This window comes from Anas platyrhynchos, chromosome 1 (assembly GCF_047663525.1).
Source record: "Anas platyrhynchos isolate ZD024472 breed Pekin duck chromosome 1, IASCAAS_PekinDuck_T2T, whole genome shotgun sequence".
Classification (NCBI taxonomy): domain Eukaryota; kingdom Metazoa; phylum Chordata; class Aves; order Anseriformes; family Anatidae; genus Anas; species Anas platyrhynchos.
The window spans coordinates 145,721,368-145,736,723 of NC_092587.1; the positions used below are offsets into that span (position 1 = coordinate 145,721,368).

At 37.8% G+C, this 15,356-nt stretch overlaps 1 protein-coding gene across 4 annotated transcripts in view; it reads left to right on the top strand.

The window, feature by feature from the left end:
* Window positions 1-15,356, top strand: part of MYO16 (myosin XVI) — a 378,556-nt gene that overhangs the window by 320,135 nt on the left and 43,065 nt on the right. For all 4 annotated transcript variants that reach the window (XM_027444352.3, XM_072031861.1, XM_027444351.3 and 1 more), the window contains 3 exons: window positions 5,004-5,250; window positions 6,772-7,079; window positions 9,179-10,381. In XM_027444352.3, coding sequence (XP_027300153.2) covers window positions 5,004-5,250; window positions 6,772-7,079; window positions 9,179-10,381 — 1,758 coding nt within the window. The remainder of the gene's footprint in view (window positions 1-5,003; window positions 5,251-6,771; window positions 7,080-9,178; window positions 10,382-15,356) is intronic.

Sequence of the window (15,356 nt, forward strand, 5' to 3'; positions counted from 1 at the left end):
AGCATTGGTAATGCTTGCACTTTCTGTCTTTGAAACATAATTTTATGGAAAACTATTGACTATAATTAAAAATAAGGAGAGCTTGAACATTTCCTTTTTAAAGTATGCTCGTTGATTTTTCAAGGCATTAATATCACCTTAAGCTTCTTGTTGCAAATCAAATGCAATGACAAAGATAGAAAATACCAGTGTGTTCAAATGTTTGTGAATACAAAGCTAATAATTTAATATTTGGTTGTCTTTATTTCTCCTTTTGTTGCAGCTTTTTTATTATAAAGTGTTTTTTTTTTTTAAGCATTTTTTTTCTTCTATGTTTTTGTTTTTACTAAGATCACTGACATTTTTGTCTCATTTTTAAAATGAGCTAGTATTCACTGTCTCCTGATTTTCTGATACTTCTGTTCCATTTCCTATCAAAATCTCAAATAACTACTTCCTTCACACAATGCCTTATTGATCTAATTAGCTGATGTCTGCAGCATTTCCCAGTAGCACCTCTTTTAAGGAAATCAGAAAGACAAAGACCTATCTTGTTGGTTTTATCTGCCAGACAGACAATATTACAGACTTAAGAATATATAACCATTTCATTTTAACTAACTGTTCTTCCCTGTGAGACTACAGTGAAAAATCACAGAATCACAGAATTGAAGGGGTTAGAAGGGACCTCAGGAGATCATCGGGTCCAACCCCCCTGCCAAAGCAGGTTCCCTATAGCAGGTTGCACAGGTAGGTGTCCAGACAAGCCTTGAATATTTCCAGAGAAGGAGGCTCCACAGCCTCCCTGGGCAGCCTGTTCCAGTGCTCCACCACCCTCACCGTGAAGAAGTTCTTTCACATGTTGGAGTGGAACTTCCTGCGCTCCATTTTGTGGCCATTGCCCCTTGTCCTGTCCCTGCTAACCACTGAAAAGAAGTTGGCCAAATCCCTCTGTCTCCCACACTTAAGATATCTGTAAAGTGTATTTGTAAAAATAGAGGTAAAGTGTAAAATGTATTTGTTAAAATAGAGGAAAGCAATAAAAAAGTTGAATTTGGAAGTGGAATCAAAGTTATAGCAGTTCAGGAATGAATGTGGAGGGTAAGAGCTAACACAGGCCACAGGTCGGCTGGGTGCTGAAACTTGTGCCTGATTTTGTATCCGAATAACCCTGTTGTATTCATACATTTAGAAAAGCAACAATGACTTATCCTGTCTCCCTTCTTGTGCCAGCTTTTCAAAGGAAGGGAATATTTGCCTTTCAAAGTCCAATTTATAGAGCACTACACCTCAGATGCATTCATGTTTTACAGAGCTAAGGGAATAGGTATCTGCCAAACCCTGCCTGAAGAATGAAGATGATAGGTTTTCTTGTCTTATTTTTTTTCTTCTAGTTATCCTTAATTAGGCTAACTTGAAAAGTCTTTTTAGCCAAAACTAAGTGTTTGTACTATGTAACTAGGCTCATCTGTAAATTTTCTAGAATCTCGGAAACCTGAGAAACTAAGGAACTTTTATAAGTAAATAGCTACACATCCATTTCACTACATTAGCTCATGAAATATGCTGCCCTTCACAAATAGCTACAATTGAAACACAGAATTACCATGCGAAAGAGCACTGGCAGGTTGGGAGCAGGATAGGTACCTGTGCCTTGTTCTTATTTAGTCCTAAAACTGAGATGCATAAATTTCTACTCTTGGATGATGATGCTTAGCAAGTAATGGTATCACTCCTGCTGCATATCCATGTATTTCTCCCCTCATCCCTTGTATCCAAAGAAAGATAAATCTCTCTTGATAATATATTGACTAACATCAAAATTACTCAGTATTTTCTGTAGCAATCTTAAAATGTAGTATCGTATAGCTATAAAAGAACTTAAATGGGAAAACAGACCTTGTCCAAAATTCGTAGCTAAAGAGAATGTTTTTACTCCAGTCTTACAAGCAATCCCTTCAGCATTTCTATACATTTTGGAAAACAAAACAAAACAACAACAAACTAAACTTAAAGAAACCAAACCAGATAATTTTTTTCTGTTATCCTGAAAGTTAATTTACACAAGCAAAGAAAGGGGTCATTTTACAGTTTTTTTTTTTTTTTTTTTTTTTTTTTTTCCTTCAAGTTTGAGAACTACATATGAGAAGTTTTGATCATATTGAATCATTGAGAAAATTGACTGCACCCACAGGAAAATCCATCATCTTTAGATTCTTCTATTAAAATTTGTCCAGATTAGGAATTAACATTAATACATTGTATAGACAATAGTTAAAACATTTATCACAGAAGCCAGATTCATGGTCTACTTGAATTTTAATTATTCTGATCTTTGACTTTAGATGAACTGTGAAGAATTAGGTATTTTAATGCCCTGAAGGTGCTAACCTCTATTATTCTAATTTGCATAAGTCAGAATTATTGTAGATCTACATAAATGAGGAATGAGTATATAACACAATCTAAGTAGCTATACAGTACTACATGACACAGAGCAGTAAAGATCTAGGAAATGACGGTTTCATTTCACATCTGTTTTTGACCTTATGAAATTTATGTGTTTTTTTTTTGTTGTTTGTCTGTTTCTGTGTCTGAAGACAAAATCTTTCAAATATCCTCATAGAAAAGGAAATGTGGTGAAATGTCCATTTTTTAATGAAAACCTTTGATACTCAGATCATGAGAATGTCTGGAAAACAAAAACAAAAGCAAAAAAACCTTTCTTGAGCATTTCTTCAAAACATCTCTGCTTTGATGAAAGTGCTTGTTTCAGAGTAGTCTCTAGGTGCTACAGCTAGTTATAATGGATGTCGTTTTGTATTTCCGTTTCATAAACTACCTTAGTGGTATTACTGACCCCCTCTCATTTTTTAGCCAATATCAAAGTACAAATGTATAAGCACACTTGCAAAAATGCAGCTGTACTTTAGCTTTTTTTCAAAGTCATCCAGGATCTGATGCTTAAACATTTGTCAAATGCCCAATCTGCTCTGCAACAGGTAATTTTAAAGAAAATACTGGAAGTGAAGGAACAATTTGTGATTTTTAAGCTCTTCAAAATTTTTCATCCTTCTGAGCCTTGAACTCTGATAATGTTCTATACATGTATTCATTACCTTCTCAACAGCAACATTATGAATTCATACTCAGTAATGTGTATATCCACTGTGAATTCTCATAAAATTGTCAACAAAAAAAACACCTGTGCCATTAATTTCCTTTTCAACTAAATTGGGTAAGTGCATTAATGTTTCAGGTTTTTAAGAAGTCAGATTTTATTATAGAATGTAACTCCAAGGGACTGAAAATGGCATGGCTGCCTATGATTATAAAAATTGTAAACCTTCAAAGTCGTCCATTATAAGTAATATCAAAGTATATAAGTAATATCAAAGAAACGTGAACATTTCCAAAACCAGTGAATTTTGGATAGCAGCACCATTAGGACATTAACACTACCCTGTCTTATATGTAATCAATCAGGCTTAGAGCATCTCTAAAACCAAAAAAATCTTGTTTTAAATATCCAAACAAGGACATAAAAGGTGATACTATCTTACATTGCTCTCTGCGTTATTTATTTTATTCAGTATCATCTTACATTCATAGAACACTAATTATATCTTTCTCTCTCTACATTTTTCCTTTAGATTAATTCAGCTTGACTGGTATTTGATGTTACTTTGCAGTGCTCCTACAACTAACACTTAATTACATTGTTAAAAACGCCTATACATGGAAGCATATATATATATATATATATATATATAATTTTTTCTTTAATCTTGCAACCTCATTATTTTCATTAGTATCTCCCAAACCAACATCTTATATAGGCTACTTACTTCCTGTTTACTTTACTTATGAAAAACTTTCATTTGAGCAAAATGATGGCAAACATTATGAGGAACGATGAAATCTAACCCATTTTTGTTACATGTAAGTTGAAAATTGACAATATTTCAGGCACTAGGCAAATAATTCTAAAAGAAGTTCTTCCCTGTGAGGTACACAGAATTTACTCTAGACCAGGAAAGAAGCAGCACCTTGGGGAAATTGAAAACAAGCAAACAAACAAACAAGAAAAGCACCTTTGGCTGGTACAGCTATTCCTCCTAAACCAGGACGTATGCTCCAAGAATACTAATACCACTGGTCATAGGTAGAGTAATCAATTTGGTGCTGAAGTCATCATGGCTACAGAAATCCCTGTGCCTTGTGTTTCTGATCAGCTGGGTGCTTCTGAAAATTTAGGAAACTAAGTGGTATTTAGGTTGGGTAGAAACTGTTGAAATGCATATACATACTTAGAAAAGTAACACAGAAAGCTACTACAGGAGATACACCAAAACATAAGGCTGACAAGGAGTGTGAAAAATAGACCTGATAGACACATAAAGCTGATGCAATGTAGATGAAATTTTTAAACTGAAAAATGCAGGTGATATGACAGAAACATTTCAGAAATTTGCATTAATTGTTTTTCTGAAAGAAAATGAGCAAAAAAAAAGTCTCAAAGATCTTGTGTTGGTTTTGATTTTTGATTTCTTTTTCTGTTTATAGGTACACAAAAATATCTAAAGTACTGTTTTAAGTTTATCAGATCCAAATGATCTTATAATTTCTATGGCATTCAATGCAACAATCATTTACACAGGGGTTTATTTTGATCTTTTGACCTTTGCTTTGTAACTGTATGCTTCTGCATTCTGCATCATACATCCAAGTTTCTAGTTGTAATGCAAACAAAAGTAACCATTGAAAGTAAACATTCTGAGTTATGATAGCTTAAATTTGTGAATGAATTTGCTGTCATACTTTGTTTTAAGCACTGACAGTAGAAAACAGGGTTCCATTTTTTGTATATATATATTCAGTCACATTTCTTTCATTCTTTGTATAAGATTTTGACTGAATTTGATTTCTTTATGTTTACAGCAGAACACACAGTAATATTAATTTATTTGCTAATTTGTTAGCTGTCTTTCATTAGTCCATAATTTTTTCTTTTGTTATGGTAGTTGTAAGAGGATTTCTAGCTCGCCAGCACATGCTACAGAAGATGAGCATCAAACAGCAAGAGGTCACCTCAATCAAAAGCTTCTTGCAGAATGTCGAGGATATGGGGCTGAAAACATATGATGCCTTGGTCATTCAAAATGCTTCTGACATTGCTCGGGAAAATGACCGGATCCGCAATGAGATGAATGCAGCTTACCACAGGGAAAAGCTAGAGGCTAGAAACCGACCAGAGGAAGTCCACAAAAGGTAAGATGAGAAACTACCTTCTGTGCTGGATAGTGAGGAATTAGAGCATTTCCTCAGCTTTTCTTCTCTGCTTTGAAAGTCACAGGAATTCTAGAAGATTTTCAAGTATATACTCAGCCTGAATCAGTATTAGACAATTTTGTCTGCGTAGCAGGTAATTAAGTCTCAAAACTAGAGGACACTGGTAATGTGCTCTTCGAGGCAGACGGAGCTTCATAGGAAGATATTGAAGTCTTTAAAAAAATAGACAAAAGTTTGTTTTGTTTAGCTCCCATCAGAATTTTCAAGAGTACCTATTGTTGAAATCCAGCAGGTGCTGGAGAGCCTTTCTTTCCTTAGCTGTGGTGTCTGAGATCTTTTTTTTTTCTCTCAGACACCTGAATGGGCAAAAGTAGCATTTGCAGTTACTAGCAAATATGTATCAATTGCAGGAAAGTGTCTATAACTTGCTGGACATACAAATATTTATTTTTCCATAGGAACTTAATTCTCATCCGGAAAAACTGCCTTTGCTTTCATTGCTTTTGTCAGTGACTTTTATTAAAGTGAAAATGGCAGTGCATCTGCTTAATTAGCTTCAAATATCCCAGTGATTACATATTGGAGGAAATGCCTTTGTAGGAAAGACTGTAATTAAACATTACAGTGAAAACAAATTATCCACTGAGCACCACACTTTCATCTTTAGCTGTTTCATTTACTACATGGGCAGCTGGCTATATCCTGTGCATGAATTCCAGCTCTGCTGGTGATCTGCCATGCAGAAAGACAATTTAAAAAAAAAAAAATAAATTTGTTTGTAAAATGATGGTATGGACATCTATCTAATACACTACCACTGTACGTTGTTAGGTTTATCAATTTGTTGATAACTGTCACTTCTCGTTACACATTAAAATAGAAAAAAAAAAAAAAGAAAAAAAAAAAAGGAATGAGTAAAAGTCCAAAACTGTTATATTTGATATCTTTAAAGGGATAATTAATAAGTAAGCTTTAACAGGAGGATGTATAGATATCTAGGTGGAATAGTTCAGGCAGCCAATGTCGGTGGTTAAAAAGGTCATTAATATTTTAAAGATTTGCATTATCTAAATAGAATTTATTGTTGTCTTTTTAGAAAATAATGATAAAGGCTCAGCATTTGCTGCCTCAGTAACTTTCCATTAAAATGGATTTCCCAGAAATTATCATTCAGATTGGAAACGCAGCTTTTGATTGTGTGCAACAATCAAAGTGTGAACGATTCATTCGGTGAACGTCTGATCAACAATATGCAACTGCTTAAGGAAAGCTGCATTTGTGTGAAAAGGGGCCAGTGTCCTGATTTATCATGAAACAGGAAATGGAAGAAAGCTAGCAGCTTGATCGGGATTTGTTTGTCAGAAGATTACTCCACACATCCCCTCCGCGCAGCAGGGGAGTTGTGAGGTTGTTTACCAAAAAGCTGTTGTTATGTTTGCATGAACAGGTTCATTGTTATCACTTGAATAATGCATCTGGGCCTCTCTTCTGTGTTTTCAGAGCCGAAGACAAGGGTGGGAAGGTCTCTGAGGACAGCTTTGCCGGCTGTCGAACGCCTAAGCACTTTCACTCCAGCTCTGTCCCCGTCCCCATGGCAGTGGACGGCTTGGTACATTCTGCGGCTGGGTCATCCATCAGGTCCCCCTCCCTGCACTCTGTGTTCAGCATGGAGGACAGCAATAGCCTGCCGTCACCAAGGAAACAGCCTCCTCCCAAGCCAAAGAGGGACCCCAACACACGGCTGAGCGCTTCCTACGAGGCTGTTAGCGCTTGCTTGTCGGCAGCTTCTAAGGAAACCGCCAGCGAAGGTTAGGCACAAAGGGGGAAGCCGTCACAAATGTTACTCTAGGTTATTGATTTGTTCTTTCCACTTTGATCCCTCTAAGCACAGACAAGCGCCTTTGAAAAGCCCCGCTTCCGTAAAATATTTCAGTGGCAGTAAATAAAGTTAGTCCATTTGTCATTTGCTCCCAAATCGGCAAATAGCTACTTGTGTGTTCTAATTGCCTGGCTTGTCAACAGCCAAAACCTGTTTTCAGAATTCCCTCTAGAGGCAAATGATCTTTGCCAGCTTCAGTTTTTCTACCCCACTGACTGTTTTATTTCACCTTTTTAACTGTATTAGAATACCTTGCATTGCTCAAACAGAATGCTCAAATCCTGAATTTCACCAAGTTAAATATTAAACTTTCTCCTGCTTTTGCTCTGTGTTGACATGAATAACTTGTACATTCAGTAGTTGATGCTTGTGCCATAACTTGCTTATTGTTCGCTTTTTGTGTGGAATGAAGCTGCTATGAAAGTCCCAAAGTGTTGCAATGCATTTATTGTGCATTAGGTCCAGTTTTGAGTTCTATTCTTCTCTCCTCCTACACTCTTGACGAAGATGAGGGATGCATTCTGCTTTTCCTTGTTAAGCCTGACTTGTCATGTTTTGTGTAAAGAGCCCCCTCTAAGCTTATCAGGGAATATTTTTCAGGTTAGGTTTAAAGCTATGGGTAACTATTCTCTACACCTGCATACAATAGCTGTAGATTTTTGCAGCTCCCTCTTGCAAAATAATTACTCATGCCCAGTTTATTAGATGTAAGTCCATTTTTCTGACTTCTTTTCTCATTCAATGTCCTTGTAAAGTGAGATGAACTGTGTCCAATATAATACTTTCAAACTATAAACTTCAGTTTCAATTAAGGAGTAGTGGTTTAGGCTTTCTGTGCCCAGCACTGAAAGAAATGATTGATTTAACCAAAAAGCTGTAGCAGAGTTTTTGAAAGAATGACAATTTATATATGTTTGTGTGGTCTTAACACAAGTGCTTATGCACTCGCAAAACAGTCAGACTGGTTTCCCTGCTGTGCTCATTTTTCAAGAATTATGTATTCACCGAGTCTTTGTCCAAAACCAGCTCAATTTATACCATTTAATTTTGATCTTAAAAGACCAGTCACATATTGATGATTGGTGTCTGTTATCTCCAGTCCATCTGTACCTGGAGGCTGTGAAAAGCTATCTAGTTTTGTTAACTGTATGCTCACTCAGTGGAAGAATTACCCCTAGGGTGTGTGATTCCATAACTTAGTAAATTATTTCCACCCCAACAATACAAAAAAAAAGCAGAGATAGGGATAATAATCAGCCTAGAATTAAAGTTTTATATACCAAATAGAATTACAGAATGGCTCGGAATGGAATGAACCTTAAAGATTACCCAGTTCCAAACCCCCTGCCATGGGTAGGGAAACCTCCCACTAGACCAGGTTGCCCAAAACCCCATCCAGCCAGGCTATGGGGCTTTGCCCCAGGGATGGGGCATCCACAGCTTCTCTGGGAAACCTGTCCAAATGCCTTACCATTCTCCATGTAAATTTGCTCCTAACATCTAATCTAAATCTGTCCTCTTTAAGTTTAAAACTGTTCCTCCTTTTCTATCGCTATCTGCCCATGTAAAAAGTTGCTCTCAAAGTAGCTCACATAAAAGGCAGATACTTCAATTGCTGGTGATAACATGTATGTCAATGTAGCACCATGCTGAAATTCCTAGTTAAAAGCATGCCCCTGTATCATCTCCCTTGGGGCAAAAGAAGTAACAAGCACATATTTCCATGTGTTACAGACCTTGCAGTGAACATTTGGATTCAAAAAATATCTCCTTGGGTGTTAGTTTTAGTGGCAGTAGAGGCTACCAAAGCAGATTGTATGCCCAGGCAGCAAAAGCTTGTGGTTTTGAAGCTGAAAGTTCTGCATTTTATTCCTGGAAATATGTATACTTTTGACTGAATCCCTGTGTGTGCAACTGCTTCTCATGGTAAAACTATATGAGAAAGATTTGAAAGCTTAAGTACTGGACCTATGTAAGAAAAAAATGACTTTGATCTGCTAGTAACACATGCCTTTTTCACTTTCCTAGTACTGACCCGTCCAAGGCCACACAGTGATGACTATAGTACCATGAAAAAAATACCTCCCAGAAAACCAAAACGAAGTCCCAATACAAAACTGAGTGGCTCTTACGAAGAAATACCTGGCCAAAAGCCTAGGGATGTGAAACAGGCAAACATAGTCACCAAATCAGGCGGCTATGACACTGTGACAGTACAGAGAGCAGTATCTGCTGATGGACCACAGCATGGTGTGTTGAGTCTCTACATGTCACAAGAAGAGGAAGAAAATGAGCCTGTCTATATTGAAATGGTAGGGAATGCAATGAAAAGCAGTTCTGCTGAAGCAGAAAGCCCAGAGCAAGGAGAGTCTGTATATGAAGAAATGAAGTATTTTCTACCAGAAGAAGGAAGCAATGGTAATGGAATAATTCCAGTCGCGACTGGATCTCCTCCTCTGATGTTTGAAAGCAAAAAAAATGTTCACGTTGAAGCTGGAACATTGGATGAAAACAGTCAAGCAGCTGTAAACTATAAAGACTCATGTGACATTCCAGCCCCTTTCCCAAACTTGCTCCCTCACAGGCCTCCACTTCTTGTATTTCCTCCAACTCCTGTCACATGTTCACCTGCTTCTGATGAATCACCGCTAACACCACTAGAAGTTAAAAAGCTTCCAGTCTTGGAAACCAATCTAAAATACCCTGTGCAGTCAGAAGGCTCAAGTCCGTTATCACCACAGTACTCCAAAAGCCAGAAAGGAGAAAATGAAAGACCAGCATCTCCAGGCTTGGTTGTGTTCAATGTTTCCAGCAAAGTGACTCCTCCTTCAACGCCACCCCCTCCTCTTCCACCACCCCCTCCTCCTGTACCACCTCCCGTTTCCTACCGGTCTTCTACACATTTTGCATTTCCTCCAGACCCTTGTGCTAGTTTTCTTATTAATACTGGGAAAACAGGTACAAACTCAGATCTATCAAAAGTACCTCAGAGACCAAACCCTGCTCCGCTTGGATGTTCATCTTCTCCATTCTCCAAACTGCCTTACTCTCCAAAGGTGGCAAGAGCAGATCACAGAAAATTGAACTCTAATTCATCATCTTCATTTCCGTACAGCCCTACAAACTCAAGGTCACTGACCAGTCCCCTTGATGAGTTAACTAGCTTGTTCAACTCAGGACGAAGCGTGCTACGGAAATCTGCAGCAGGACGTAAGATCAGGGAGCCAGAAGGTAAGACTGATCTCTATGTATTTCTTCTGCAACAAAACAGTCTTACATTAAAAGGTGACAGGGTACATAAAATACAAAAGAAACTTGTTCATTTTTTTAAAAACAAAGATCCATTGTAGTCATAAGAAACACATGGGAAATTTGTTGTGTATGAAAAATATAGGCCTTCAAGTTTTCTCTGAAATGTCTTTTACCAAAACATTTGTATGACACAATATCAAATGGATTATTTTCCACATTCCAATAGTCTCAGTAAAATAAGCACAGATGTTATATCATGTGAAATGAGTTTAGAATATCAATCCATATAAATACTTTGAATGAAATGTATTTTTTATATTTCAGTTGGCTAGCTGTCTGGTAGGTAACATGTACTTGAAAACTTTATTTTCAGGTTTCATTTCCATGAAACTCCAGATTTGGTCATACAACTATTATTCCTCTTGCAAATGAATTTGAGACAAAGAGTGTTGCAGTAAACTGTGTTTATTTCTCTTTTCTTTTTATTCTAACCTTTTCTCTAAGTTACAGACTTTTATGTACATACCCACAAATTACTTGATTTTCTGGCACCTGAAGAACATAGTTTGTATTTAGTATAAAAAGAAGCAAAACTTGCCATTTTGGTAAGATTTCTGAGACTACAGTCCTGAGAGGATATCATTTAATTATTTGCCTTTTGGTGGTAGAAAGGGTTTATTGTGTTATTGGAACAAATCTATGGATCTTACGAATAATGAAAATTCATCTTGATACTAACAAATTCACTTCACTGCTTTTTAGGGATGAGATGCTTCAGATCTGACTTTGTCCATCTAAAAGCTCAAAATGTAGTCATCACATCCTTAGGCTATGAAGATACAGTCATTTTGAGAGTTTAATTCCTCCTACATTTCTCCCATTCTACACTGGGTATGAGGAAAGCCTAGATGATTAAACAAGTAGAGTTGTAACTTCTAAATGATTAAAGTTAGGTGAAGTAAATCCCATCCTGTGTATGAATTATAACACTGTCTCCAGTGTTGTAACTTTATGTTACTTTTATGATTTAAAATACAGTCTCCTATTGAAAATAGTCAGTGCACTGTATACATGAAGTCATCTCCCTAGAAGCATATCCTGAACAACCTGACTTGTGTGCAACCTCTAGTTTATACAAAACATTGTGAATTTAAAATTTGGAGTGATAGAACCTCGAGGCTTTTTTCTCTGCTTCTGCTTTTCTGTCTGCCGAAACAGCTTGCCTTAATGATAAGCTGTGCACAGTGCATTCAAAATGGACAATATGAAGTCTCATTTTTGAAATATAAAACAAAGCAGTAGGGAGTGGGAGAGATTATCATCGTATTAAATGTCTATTTTCTTATTTATATACTGGTTTATTGAACTCAGTACCTTATCCCTATAAAGCTATAACAGAACAGAAGCAGGAGTTTGTGCTTACTTTGGACATGTGTATGTCTGTGTGCCACTCTATTTCTCTTTCCCTAATATCCTTGGCAGCCTTCAACCAAAATCTGTTTTAATCAAATACAAGGAGATACCTGTTGCCCCACTTGACCTGTTGTTTGCAAGCTATGAAAAGCTTGTGGGTAACGTGATGTTTGGAGGCTGTTTTGAGCACAGTGATCATGAAATACTAGTGTTTTTGATTTTGGGAGAAATAAGGAAGGAGGTTAGCTGATTAACTGATACTTTGAATTAGCTGAGTAACTGATACCTTGAATTTCCAGAGGGCAGACTGGCCTATTTAGAGACCAGTTTGACAAGAGTCCCTTGCAAGCCAGACCTGAAAAGCAAAGAAGTTCAGGAAGGCTGCACCTTCTTCAAGAAAGAAATCTTATAGGAGCAGGAGCAGGCTGTCCCAATGTGCTAATAGTCAAGCTGTTAGGGGAAAAGACCAGCTTGGATGAACAGAGAACTTCTTCAGAAACTCAGGAGAAAAAAAAAAAAAAGAGATTTTATGAACTCTGGAAGAAGGGGCAGGAAAATCAGGAGGACCATAGAGCTGTTGTGAAGTTGTGCAGGAAGGAAATTAGAAGGGCAAAAACCCGTCTGGAACTCCATTTGGCTAGTGCAGTAAGAGACAACAAAAAAAAATTCTTTTATAAATATATCAACAGCAACAGAAGGAGTAAGAAGAATCTCCGTCCTTTGCAGGATGTGAGGAGAAATGTAGTGATGAAAGATGAGCATAAGGCTGAGGTACTCAATGCCTTTTTGGCCTCAGTCTTTATTAGTAAGGCCAATTGTTCTCAGGGTACCCAGTCCACTGAGTTGGAAGATGGTAACAGGGAGGGAGATGATGCTCCTATGATCCAATGGGAAAATGTAAGTGAGCTACTACATCATTTGAATGTTCATAAATCTATGAGACTGGATGGGATTCATCCAAGGGTTCTGTGGGAGCTGGCTGAAGTGCTTGCCAAGCCACTTTCAGTAATTTACCAGCAGTCCTGGCTAAAGGGGAGATCCCAGTTGACTGTAGATTCTTGAATATGATTCCAATCTACAGGAAAGGAGGATCCAGCCTGTCAGTCTGACCTTGTTGCTAGGGAAGGTCATGGAACAGATCATCCTGAAAGTCGTCATATGGCACATGCCAGATGATCAAGTGATCAGACCCAGACAGTGTGGGTTTATGGAAGGCAGGTCCTGCTTGACTAACCTGATCTCCTTCTATGACAAAGACGACACACTCAGTAGATGAGGGAATGGATATGGATGTTGTCTACCTGGATTTTAGTAAAGTGTTTGACATCATCTCCTCCACAGTGCTGGAGAGGCTGTCTGCTCGTGGCTTGGACAGGTGCACAATTGGCTGGGTGAAGAACCAGCTACGTGGCTGGGCTTAAACTGTTATAGTGAATGGAGTTCAGTCCAGTTTGTGGCTGGTCACCAGAGGTGTTCCCCAGGGATCAGTACTGAAGACAGTATTGTAAAACATTTTTATCAATGATCTGGATGAGGCAACTGAGTGCACCCTCAGTATGTTCATAGATGATACCAAGTTGGGAGGGACTGTTGATCTGCTTGAAGACAGGAAAGCTCTGCAGAGAGATCAGGATAGACTAGATCAATCAGCCGAGTCCAATCTCATTACATTCAGCAAGGCTAAGTGCTGGGTCCTGAACTTGGGTTGTAATGTACAGCAGTTTAGGCATGGGGTAGAGTGTCTGGAAAGTTGCCCAGCAGAAAAAGTCCTGGGTGTGCTGGTCAACAGCCAGCTGAACATGAGCCAGCAATGTGCCCAGATGTCCAAGAAGGCAAATGGCACCCTGGCCTGCATCGCAAATGGTATGGCCAACAGGACTGGGAAAGTGATTGTCCTTTTGTATGTGGCACTAGTGAGACCTCACCTCAAATGTTTATTCTGTTTTGGACTTCTCACTACAAGAAGGTTATTGAGTTGCTCAGTCATGTTCAGAAAAAAGCAATGAAGCTAATGAAGGGACTAGAAAACAAGACTTACTAAGAGTAGCTGAAGAAACTTGGGTTGTTTAGCCTGGAGAAAAATAGGTTGGGGCCTTATCACTCTGTACAACTACCTGAAAGGAGGCTGTAGCAAGGAGGGTGTCAGTCTCTTTTCATAGGTGGCAAGCGGTAGGTTGCAAAGAAATGGTTCAAATTGCACTGGGGGTGGGATGGGTGGGGGATAGGAGGTGTTAGATTGGATAAAGCATTTCTTCATGGACAGAGTGGTCAAGTATTGGATTGGGCTGCCCAGGGAAGTGGTGGAGTTCCCATCCCTGAAAATACTTAAGAGATGTGGAACTGAGGGTTTAGTGATGAGAGGTTTAGTGATGAAACTGAGTAGGTCAGATTGACAGTTGGACTTGATGATCCTGAAGGTGTTTTCCAACCTGAATGATTCTATGACTCTGTGATTCTATGATGAAGATTTCAAAATAATTGAATTTCTACAAGTTTCATGAAAGTCAGTGACTAGATGGAGAGAAGAGACTTATACTTGGGAAGAAGGCCTCTACCAGCTATCAGAGAAACACTGGTGGGTGTAAGTCCTCTTGTAAGTCCTCCAGACCTAGAAAAAGTTTTAGCTGGACCTTGCATGTTCCTAGATGTTTAATTCAACCAGCCATGGGATGCAAATTGAGACTTCATCAGTTCTCAACCTCAAGAGAATGCTTTGTTTATTATTCTAAGTATAGGAATTGATTAAATTTGTAAAGATAGTGCAGTAGTTTTGTTTGCTTTGGCAGTTAGTTGGTAACATTCAAAACCTATTAATACATGCAGATTTGTTTGTTTGTTTAAGTTGGGTCTCTGCTTTTATTATATAGATAATACATTTTTATCAGCTAGGAAGAAATGATCAGATTTTAAAGTCAGCTCTTAGGATGTATTGTCTCCAGGTTCTCTAAATGCATCTAGTGAGGAAGTGTGGTAAGCCTACTCCATTCAAGTCAGAAAATTGACTTTTACCTTAAACATTTTTTGCTTTGGGTTTGAGGATTTCTACAAACTCAGTTTTCAACTAAATGTGACCAAGACAGAGTTCAGCCTGGGTCTCCTGTGGGTTGAAGCTGGTGCATTAACAAAGGCTACCATATAAAACCTCTAAATTTACCTTTCGCATGGAAAATGTTGTACTTCTAAATATTTCATCAGGGCAGCACTAACTATGAAAGATCAAAGTTCAAAAAAGATATAGAATAAAAAACCTGAATCAATATTTTATGAGCTAGGAAGCTACTGCATAATACTAAGTGCAGTTACATATGAATAGTTCAGCAATGAGCAGATGGATTGAAAGTAACAAAGAAATACAGGTGAAGGCATGTGCAATGTTTTTGACTTTTTGCGTACTTCACAGGTTTTGTTCATTTCTAGGGTAACAGCTGGAATAAATAGTGTTTTATTAAACCTCTGATACAATTAATTAAATGACAATTGGCAGAATAGGCTCTAAAACTAGAAGTTGTCTTATCTTCTGATTTTTTATCACCTATTACTT